General features: G+C 38.7%; 1 protein-coding gene across 1 annotated transcript; it reads right to left on the bottom strand.

Moving 5' to 3' along the window:
* Nucleotides 1-456: 456 nt before the first annotated feature.
* Nucleotides 457-10446, bottom strand: LOC134743574 (putative serine protease K12H4.7). Its single transcript, XM_063677114.1, has 10 exons — nucleotides 10326-10446; nucleotides 9012-9203; nucleotides 7334-7518; nucleotides 6434-6666; nucleotides 5474-5612; nucleotides 4819-4967; nucleotides 3050-3166; nucleotides 2268-2406; nucleotides 1534-1707; nucleotides 457-612 (listed from the first exon to the last, which is right to left on the bottom strand). The coding sequence occupies exons 1-10, from the start codon at nucleotides 10332-10334 to the stop codon at nucleotides 507-509; spliced, it is 1443 nt and encodes a 480-aa protein (XP_063533184.1). The 5' UTR covers nucleotides 10335-10446; the 3' UTR covers nucleotides 457-506.
* Nucleotides 10447-11267: the final 821 nt, after the last annotated feature.

The raw sequence follows: 11267 nt of genomic DNA, 5'->3' as shown, positions 1-11267 counted from the left end.
CAAAATCAGAATAAGGCCTACATTTAAACGCGCCGATGTTTGCAATATAAACTTTCAATCTCAAAGTAGAAATTACCGAAATGTGTATTCAACATTAACCTTTTCGACGCCGTGTCAAACACAAAAGCTGTCATCCAGACGCCACGTCACCGAAGTGCCAAAACTGAAATTGAACTTTATGCATAATGCATTTAGGTCTATGTTGCTCTGTGGTCTATGACCGATTAATCTGTCTTTGGCGTTGAACCTACGGTGCGAATATATCGGTCATTGACGTCCAAAAGGTTAATAGGCGAAAATTAACAGTGTACATCGAGATTTTATATCGCACTATAGGAAATAAAAAGAACTTTATGCTGGCAATGTGGCATCATACAAAATGCCCATGATTAATTATAATAATTATCCAGTCATGTGACTTACGTGGTCACGTCACAAGACTTGCGTCACAATGGAAATGCGTATCTGGCGGTCGGCCGTGAGCTGTGCAACGAGTAGGAACGCTTCTAGTCGAGCCAGGAGGCCACGATGCGCCGCACCTCTTGCTTGGTCTGCGTCATTCTGATCGTGTCGGTGGTCAACCAGCCCTGCATGTCGAAGCAGTGAGATGCCCTGCACAGACAACGAAAGAGAAAAATAAAGATTTGATCTTTTTTAAGGCGTAGTATCATTTTTAAGGTTCCGTACCCAAAGGGTAAAAACGGGACCCTATTACTAAAACTCCGCTGTCTGTCTGTCCGTCTGTCACCAAGCTGTATCTCGCGAACCGTGATAGCTAGACATTAGACAGTTAACAAATACTAAAAACAGAATAAAATAAATATTTAAGCGGGGCTAACAAACGTGATTTTTTGCGCAATAGTACGGAATCCTTCATGCGCGAGTCCGACTCGCACTTGGCCGGTTTTTGAACATAACGTCAGTTTAGTTTGGTATAATGACTTACTATTACGCTTCCTATTGAAAAAAATAAGCTTGGAGAGCTTACTATTTATTATAACTACAAGCGAATGTCAAAGTACGATACAAAATAGTAAAACCATGTAATTATGTACGGTATCTTTATATTTGCTTGTAACAAAGACTTGTAAGTATTGGAACGCCATCTAACGAGTTCTGTTTTCCAAATTTTTTTCTTTGGAGGAGTGATCAAGTCAATATACTACTTGTTTCATGACTTGTCCTGATGCAATCTAATCATAAATTGATTTTAGAACCCCTTTTGAACTCCAGACGGCGAAGGAATATGCCCTACCCCGGACGCCAGGCGATCGCGATTATTTAAGCGAAATTGAACTTTACGGAGTCCCGCTTAAGTCCCTATTGCATTGGCGAAGCTGACGGCTGTAGCCGTCGTTGGCGCCCTTGGCAAGACTGCGATGACGTCCACAGCCGTCTGTGGCGTTAAAAGGGTTAATCAAATTAATCCGCAATAACGTTTTCCGTTATCTTGGCAGGATACAAGTATCAACTTTATGAAAGCCATGATCATGTTACACAGTATCCCAATGTCCTCTGAAAGTATCAGCTCACCTAGGCACTGTGATCGTGGGCGAGTTCTCCTTGAGATCGTGTTCGTACACGCCCAGTGCGTGCCACGGGTCGTAGTCGCCGTGGATGTTGATGGTGTTGTTCACATTTGGTTCTAGACCGCCAAACATGAGATTAACTCGCTCCACTGCGTCGTAAACGAACTCCTCGTCGAATCTGTAACGGCAATAACGTTTGTTTAACAGTATCTACCTTACATACTGAAATAATTTCATGTTTTAATAAGAGAATTCTTTAGATAATATTTTTTAAATAAAATATGCTGAATCCTGTTATCATTTTTCCTTGTTGTTGTTTCCCTGTTTGTTTAGTTTACGAATGTAACGCTAGATGTCGCTGTTCCGTCTGGTGAAAGTCCTGAATCGCGTTATTAAGATTTTTCTTGAGGTAATGATCCCAGACGCCTACATTTTTGTTTAGTTTACTAATCCAACGCTAGATGTCGCTGTTCCGCATTGTGAAAGATCCTGCATCGCGCTATTAAGATTTTTCTTGAAATAAGGACCCCCGACGCGTATAATTTTCGTTTAGTTTACGAATCTAACGCTAGATGTCGCTGTTCCGTCTAGTGAAATTCGTGAGGTAAGGACACCAAGCGCCTACAATTTTTATTTAGTTTACTATTCAACGCAAGATATCGCAAGAAACACTGGGCAACTCCCCGTCTGCGTCTGTACTTAAATGTTTTGTTAGCATTAGCAGGATAAAACTCTTACTTCTCTGTGAAAGCCTTTTTGCAAATGTCGACGTAGAAATCGACGCTGAGCCATATTAAGGGATCAAATACTGTGCCACTCGTGGGTGCGGTTTGGTAGAACCCGTACTCTGTACAAGTCTGGTAGTACCAAGCTCGAGCTAAAAAGTAAAATAATAATATTATCACAAATGCATTTGGTAGAACCCGTACTCTGTACAACTGAACGCAAGTTGCTGTATGCTGTATCACATATAAGAGATAAAGTCTACTAAGGAGCTATATCCCTATTGACCGAGCGTCAGCGAAGGTCTCCGTTTCAGCTTAGGCAAAAATGTTTCGTACGTCCGGATGTTCTACTCTGCAGATCGCATTATTTCTTAACCGAATCTCGTGAAATTTTGTGAACAGATTCAGTAGTTAGATATAATTTTTCTATAGGTAGTTCACTACGTTTTTAAAAAAAAAAACACAAAATTATAGAAATTACCCTAATAAAGATCCAACGAAGATTTTTTTACATTTAATAAGCTTATGAATCGAGAGGTTTACTGCTCAGAGTCACTAGTTATAGGTAGGATAGTTATAATACTTATAATCTACGTTATATCTTTTTTAACGGCCTCCCATGCAGCCTAGGTACAAACAAACCCCCCCCCCCCCCCCCTGTCCTGCATACAAAGATGGATGTCCTGTCCTGATGGGTTCGAATCCATTTATTTTTATCAGTGGCATATAGCGTAGCGTGAACTAATGTTCCTTTGTCCTTTCCATAAGTGATTGTTTTCTATGAAAGATACTTACAGTTTGATCGAGGGTTACTGTAGGTATTAATCAGCAAAGAGTATTCCATTGCCCAGCAAGTTTGCAAACCAGCGGTTTGGGCGATGTAACCCCCAATCTTCTGCATCGGGGTGGTGCCTAAAGATTAAAACGTTACTTAATAACAGCGCTATCTGTTGAAACGGGGTCCCTTTGTTTGACATAATTATTGAAAGTCTGTAATGATTGTCATATTATCATTAGTCGTAATTCTGAAACCGTTAACTTTTATCCTATAGATAGGTTTAAGCATAGAGTAACTTATACTAGAGCGGTACTGTCATAGTAAATTTTGTAACCCCAGTAAATTCACTGCCATCTGTCGACACACTTCAAAACTAAAAATGAAGATTTATAAAAATACGATAGAATGTATTTAAATACAGATAAATGATTTTTTTTATTTGCATTAATTATTTTTATGATTTTGACCCATGTTCTTTCACTGATATGCGTTAAAATTGTTAAATAACAAACGAAACCGTCAACGCCATCTATACGACTGTAGGCCAAAACTAGTAGCGCCCTCTGAACGAGAATCAAATTTTCTTGATTTTCGAGGCACGTTTTTTCCTTAGACTGTATCCATCTATTACGGAGTTATATCTATCTTTGGTTTAAGTTAGGTTTGTTTGAATATGGCAATCCTGAAAAGAAACGCGTTTCTGAGAAAAACCAAATTATGACTAACGAAAATGTGGACAAGCATACATTATGACTTAAAACTTTATGGGAAACAATAGAGACCCGTTGAAACACTTTTAATTCTTTATAAGGCATAAGGGTGTCCGGAATTATGCAAAATTAAACCCTATCTCTTTGAAATAAAGTTCAATATCAGGTGGGAAATATATTCCCTCTGCTTTATAAAGGCTTATTAATTAGCTTAATAACCGCCGCAGGTACTAGACCCAACCCTAAAATTGCATGATAACTTTATGAATGAAATACATTCATAATGTGTGAATGCAATTTTTCAGCGTGGTGGTGACAGTATAGGAGGTCTTAGTATAACATCCTGTTTTTAGGGTTCCGTCCCCAAAGGGTAAAAACGGGACCATATTACTAAGACTCCGCTGTCCGTCTGTCTGTCACCAGGCTCGCGACCTACTTTTTAACCGGCAACGTCGAGTTTGCCGTCCATTTTTGAGAAAAAACATTTTACAAAAAAAAAACCGACTTCAAAAATGATAAAATAATATAGTATCCTTTTTAGGGTTCCGTACCCAAAGGGTAAAAACGGGACCCTATTACTAAGACTCCGCTGTCCGTCTGTCTGTCCGTCTGTCACCAGGCTGTATCTCATGAACCGTGATAGCTAGACATTTGAAATTTTCACAGATGATGTATTTCTGTTGCCGCTACAACAACAAATACTAAAAAGTACGGAACCCTCGGTGGGCGAGTTCGACTCGCACTTGTCCGGTTTTTACCTTTTGGGTACGGAACCACAGATTATATAATAGTTCTAAGCGTACACCATAGAAACCATACAAAAAGCCGCGCAAAAAATAAATTTCCCATGCTGTCCGTAATTAATTTAATTAACCCAGCTTCGGACACGGACAGACAACATTTTGATTTAAAACTTATAATTGTTGATTGACCTCTTATTTGCTAACAGTATAGAAGTTGTACATTATTTTCTATCAGCGTCCCCAATTCCCCCATCCTCCCCTATAAGATAGTCCTCTGATCGGTAGAATGATCAGATTATGAACACCAAAGCGGGCAATTCGCAGGTTCCATACCGTAAATATTTCCGGCAAAGTTGTTGCAAATGGCTAGAAGGTCGCCTGGCCGTGCCGTCTGCACGCTACCGGACAATCTCCAGCTGATCAGACCAGAGAAGTACCCTAGTTCGTATACGTCATCGTAGTCTAAAAGTGGCGCGCATAACCTGTAACAAAGAACCAAATTAGCAGTAAATAAGAACCAAAAAAACTATACTATATTTTTTTTTGGGTGCTAGTACTAGTGTAAGACAAAAATAGTATGATTATCTGTGTCTATGTTTGAAATGAGACAGTCCTTTGACAAACTATAAATATTGATTGTAGAAGAATTGTAAGGTGTAAGAAAAATATCGTGCCCTAAAAATTTAACTTCTGAACTATATGACGCTCTACGGACGGAGTCATTTGTGTTGTGTATACTCTATGTTACTCTATGGTATAGGTAAGGAGAACACTCTCTGTGTACGAAAAAGTGTCCGTCAAAATACCTTAAATATATAGGTGTCGCCACAATACCACAGAATAAATAATAGTACCTACTACCGTACAGAAAGGAAACTTCCTACAAAACTGAAGTTTGACAGCGGTTTAGGGTCGCATCATGCTGTCCCTTTCTAATATATGGCACTATCCCTTTCGGGTATTTAGGGTTGTCAAAATTTTGTTGTACCTATAGGCCTGTTCTAACTCACGCCGGCCCTCCTCGGTCTTAACAGCTTCCACGGTGTCTAATATGCCTTGTCTGATGGTCGATATGCACTGCTCGCCGCCTTCCGCGTAAAATGCGTCGTGTACTACTTCCAAATATCCTGGAATTGAAAAATCGTATAATCTGTAGGTATCTGACTTTTTAAGACGATAATCTTTTATAGAAAAAAAAACCATAAAACTCCCGTGAGACTCAAACATATTAGATTATTTTAAACCGGGTCACTCACGTATTATTAAGTCGAATAGCTCGACATGTTTCGGTCCAATTTACGAGGACCGTAAGGTCCGAAACATGTCGAGCTATTCGACTTAATAATACGTGAGTGACCCGGTTTAAAATAATCTAAAAAAAAACCACTTCTCAAAACAGTTCGAAATGCCATCTAAATTATTGGCTGGTAATTAATTGATCACTAGATATAGTATTTCATCACCTTTTTCTAGTAGCATTTCGTTTCTATAAGATTATGATTTTTTTAGATTTTTTAATTATTATAAAAGTTAGGAGCGAAAAACGGGTTTCTTACAAATTTTTAAAAGCTCCTAATTCTTATAATTAGGTAAGTAAAAATTGAAAAAAAAAGCAAACGGTGGGGCATAGCTATGATACATCAATTTGTGTAAAAATATTTTCCATAATAATTTTAAAACTAACACTGGACTTAATCGCGTACAAACGTTTGCCTGACGTTTCGAACGTGACTTTACGTTCGTAGTCACAGGCAGACTAGCGAGGAATTGTATTGGTGTTAGTTTTAAAATTATGAGTGAAAATCTTGTTAGTTTAAATCAGTATATTTTCCATAATGTCAATATTCAAGGAGGAAAATGAGGACTTCGTTTGTATGGAGAATCGATCGTCCCCTATCCGCTTAAACACAAAACCGAAAGAAAATAATAAAAAAATAAGATTAAGTACCAGTGAAGTCAACTTGTCCTTTAATCGGTCCACTCGATGCCACCACCCCCTCGACCAAGTGTGGATAGCGCTGTTTGAACCACAGAACCATATTCGCCGCGTATGAACCTCCGTAGAGTATGAACTTGCTGTCGGCAAATTGGGGCGCTTGCTTCATGTTCTGGATGAAGTACGCGAGGTCGGCCAAGGCTTGGTCGACGTTAAGGAAGCGCAGGTTTTCGGTGGTGAAGTTTCTGTAAAAATTTACGTTGAATATGTAGAAAGGAAAGTTTCCACCATATGGAAAACAGCTTTGTGTTTGTTTAATGTACCTGCCTCAGAACCTGCTGAAAGAGACCAGTGAAATCAGTTGTCTTTTAATTCTAAACGACTCATAACTACTACATTTTAAGGTTCTGTAAAAACGGGTCCCTATTACCAAGACTCCGTTGTCCGTCCGTCTGTCTGTCTCTCTGTCCGTCTGTCACCAGGCTGTATCTCATGAACCGTGATAGCTAGACAGTTGAAATTTTCAAAGATGATGTATTTCTGTTACAACAAATACTAAAAACAAAATAAAATAAATATTTAAGTGGGGCTCCCATAAAACAAACGTGATTTTTTGCCGTTTTTTGCGTGATGGTACGAAACCCTTCGTGCTCAAGTCCGGCTCGCACTTGACTGGTTTTTTAAATTTGATTCTGCCGGGTTACGTAAGTTACGTTACAGACAGCTTTCATACTACTAATGTAAAGGTGACTCACACTTGCAGCTAGCTGTTTCGATTATACCTCATTAATAAAATTTATAAATAATAATAATGCCCAGTTTAGCAAGTACGTGCGACGCTAAATTAATGAGATTACGTGGTTTGCTAAGATGAAAAGGAATTATAGGGTGGGGTGGTATAAGTATACGCACGTGTAAGGCACAGTCTCGCCGTAATACCGGTGCTCGGTGTACACCTGATAACCGCCGTTCTCGCGAGCCATCTCGAACATGTTGCCGGCGAGCAGCCACCCCGCCGCGATGTCCCACTCGCCTCCCACCAGAATGAAGACTGGCGAGCCTGTGCCGGCGAAGAATTGTTCGTTGAACATGTAGCGCTTGGGAGAATAAAATACAGATACATTACTAGATCTGACGCCAGCGTGCGATTCTCGCATTTCTGCATAAGATAATAGTACATTATTGTCGAGGCTCGGAAGTAGCTACTTGCTGGCTGAGGATTCGTTTTAAACGGACGACCTTGGGAGTCCGTTTAATTGAATCCGAAGCCAGCAAGTAGCCTTCCAGCCGAGTCATATATAGTGCTTTTCTCAAAAATGGCGCAAAAAATATAAATATAATAGAAATATTTTACAGAAGCAACGTTCTTATGTATATATTTTCACAGACAAAAGTAAAAAGATTTGCTTTGCCGCCGCTTTATTTTTTTAATTAAAAATAGAAGTGTATTTTTCGGCTGAAAGTACGCCAACCTATTTGAGACACCTAAATAGTCGCGATACCAACATTATAATAAATAAGTACTGATCATCTGTTTGGCTGTTTAATGGACCTATGCCTTTATTTGATATGGCCACTTCAACTTTTAAAAAGTTTGGAACTCGACAAATAATGGAATTTGTATGCAACATTGCAGTCATGGAGACTATATAAATTGCAGTCCTGAAATCGAGACTGCAATGTTTTTAACTTTTTAATTTTTTGACTGACCATAAACTACGCACTTCGCGACCTACTTTTTAACCGGCAACGTCGAGTTTGCCGTCCATTTTTGAGAAAAAACATTTTACAAAAAAAAACCGACTTCAAAAATGATAAAATAATATAGTATCCTTTTTAGGGTTCCGTACCCAAAGGGTAAAAACGGGACCCTATTACTAAGACTCCGCTGTCCGTCTGTCTGTCCGTCTGTCACCAGGCTGTATCTCATGAACCGTGATAGCTAGACAGTTGAAATTTTCACAGATGATGTATTTCTGTTGCCGCTATACCAACAAATACTAAAAAGTACGGAACCCTCGGTGTGCGAGTCCGACTTTTTTAAGTATATGCGTTACCAATTGATATGTTTGAAGTAGGTGCCAAGTCAGATACTCTTAACAAATTGGTGGTTTTATATAGAAAATGCTAGTTGCTTAAGAAAACACCCACATCACCATACACGTGCTTTTTAAAATTGAGGAGTTCCCTTAATTCCTCATGGATCCCGTCGTCAGAACAGCACAAGATTAATGTGGGACCACCTTGGAGGTAGTTCCTTTCGAACAAAAATATAATTATTAAAATTGAACCACGGGTATTGGAGTAATCGGTGAACATATATACATTTATTTCTTCGGGTTTGTGTGGCGAAAAATTTTGTGTTTTACTCGGGGGCAAAATTTGTTTAACCCTAGTGCTTTGAAACCCTCACAACATTGCATTTTTCGAACCACGAGCGTAGCTAGTGGTTTAATTTTGTAATCTTTCACTTGCTCGGGGTATCAATATTAGCACGAGCGGTTAAACAACAACTTTGCCCGCTTGTAAAATAAATAACTATTAAAAAGCTGTAGGTTGTAACGCAAAATACAGTTATCCGAAATGTTACCATCAAGAACGTGTCCGAGTTCTGCGGATTGAAGTGGTCCAGCGGCATGCGGATGTAGTTCTCGAAGACGTTGCGGGTGCTCATGCGAGCCGTCTCTGGCGGTGGCGGCATGTCGTAGCGCAGTGGTGGCTCCACCACTCGCGGGTCCGGTACGACTTCAGCACCGGCGCTGGCTAATAGGAACAGCCATAACTGGAAAATTTAACATTTTTATGAGTAGGTAACGTCAACTGGGTTTTGTAGGGATGGCGGGGTGAATAAGGATAAAAACCGGAATGACATTTATCTGATAATTTCTTAAAAAATACCCAAATAAATTGTATCGTATGTAAAATCTGCTATTATTTTGTTTGAGTAGCTTTTAAGAAATTATTAGGTAAAAGTCATTTCCACTTTTTCCTATTTACCCCCAGGGACCGGACAACCCTTTCCGCGATAAAACCCTTTCAATGGGTGACACTTAAACACGGCTAGCACATTGAAAGACTTTCCCTTTTGAACTGCAAGCCTATTCATACCCTTACCTTTGACTAACCCTTACCGAAAAGCTAACCAAAAATAAGGCTAGCTCTTAATAAGGGTTACCCTTATCTTTAAGCGCTTTTTATAAAGGTTTCCCTTTGCGTGAAAGAGACAGGATTAGTATATATCTACGGTAGTGTATGAAAAGGAAAGAAAATACGTGCCTAGTCAAAGAACGCCGCCGTCGCCGCCGACGATCGCTCGGATTCGAAGTAATGTGTGCTTTATGAACAAGGTAGACGACTTAAATTAGCACGCTTATATGCTAAAAGCCCTTTATAAGGCTAACCCTTATAAGCAATATGCAAGGTGTTGGTGAGCGGATGATAAGGGTTTTGTAAGGGTATTTGGGCTACCGATTACTCAAATGTGGTAGCTTTATATAAGGGTTTTTAAAACCAAAACAAAGGGTTTCGTCTGGCAAAGGGTATGGTGAGTTAAGCCTTATGCAATACCCTTATAAAACCCCGATAAGGGATAGCGGGCCGGTCCCTGTTTACCCCGCCATCCCTATACACCCCGGTCCGGTATGCTAAGTACTGTAGCAATAATTTAAATAATTTTGACGCCCCTTTATTTATAATAAGAACACTCCGTCATGGTTTTTGATATTTGTATTTTTATATTCATATGTTTTATAAGTGTCATTGTCACTTCTCTTTAAGATCATTTTTTATTCATTGTTTAAACGTATACTCTACTTATTAAATTATTTCTACAATATTCCACGGATTTCACTCAAACTTTAAGGTATATAAGTATTTTATGTAGGTAGGAATTTAACTTACTTACCAAATACATTGTGCTAATCAAACTTCACCGTAAGAATCACATACACATTCTGATACTATTGGTATTTGATTAATTTTGCTAATTTCATTAATCATAAGCCTGCGATAGCGTTCAATATTTCGTTAAACAATATTTATCGCTATCGACCTAGTAGGTATTAATCATTACGATTAAGAGATAAACTGACCCAACTAAGCCAATAAGGTGATAAAGTGATAAGGTTAGGAAATTACAGGTATGTAACTCTTTACCTATTATAGTATTTTTCTCTATTAGTTAATTTCAATTTAGGGTTATATTTGTTTATATTATAGCCTAGCAAACACAACTTGTCAGTCAGAAAGAACCAGGAAAATTATTCTCATCCCTTTCTTTCGGGTGTATAGTACTAGCGTAAGACAAAAACAGTATGATTCTCTCTGTCTATGTTTGAAATGAGACAGCCCTGGGCCAAACTATAGTTGTTCAATCGGTGCACCTATTTATTTTGCACCTATAAACTAAGCCCATAACTTACTTACTATAGGGCCGGACGATATCGGCCTGATATCGTCCGGCGGACTGGTAATGGGTGGGCCCCTTAAGAAAGAGTTAGCTTGGTTGAACTCATTTTTAAAAGGTTTACTGCTAAAAACTAAAATGGATGTGGACAGTGAGAATGGGAAACAATTTCTAAACACACCATGAAATATTTATAATTTTATTTCATCTCTCTGATAACACAGGCACGATGATAATGTATAACTAACACATATATATAATAATACTAATAAGTTTTATTTTAAGGTAGTTAAGGTACCGTAAATCTGTACAACTTTGGCCGCTTTTTGTAGTCTTTTACTTTTTTTTTTCAAGTTTGTTGGTCCATATTGAATTACTTATCTGTGGCAATAACATATTGACATACTCTTCTTTCTGTTAGTGAGCAAACCATAGCCGAAA

The sequence above is a fragment of the Cydia strobilella genome, chromosome 8, assembly GCF_947568885.1.
Source record: "Cydia strobilella chromosome 8, ilCydStro3.1, whole genome shotgun sequence".
Lineage (NCBI taxonomy): Eukaryota > Metazoa > Arthropoda > Insecta > Lepidoptera > Tortricidae > Cydia > Cydia strobilella.
Note: the sequence above shows the minus strand (reverse complement) of the source record. Positions and strands in the feature narration are given on the sequence as shown.

Excerpts from the sequence above, each read along its gene's own strand:
- LOC134743574 (XM_063677114.1), bottom strand. Across the intron at positions 7,519-9,011 it reads ACTCGGACACGTTCTTGATG|CGCTACATGTTCAACGAACA; the intron begins GTAACATTTCGG and ends TATTCTCCCAAG. Across the intron at positions 3,167-4,818 it reads CTTTGCCGGAAATATTTACG|GCACCACCCCGATGCAGAAG; the intron begins GTATGGAACCTG and ends TTTAATCTTTAG.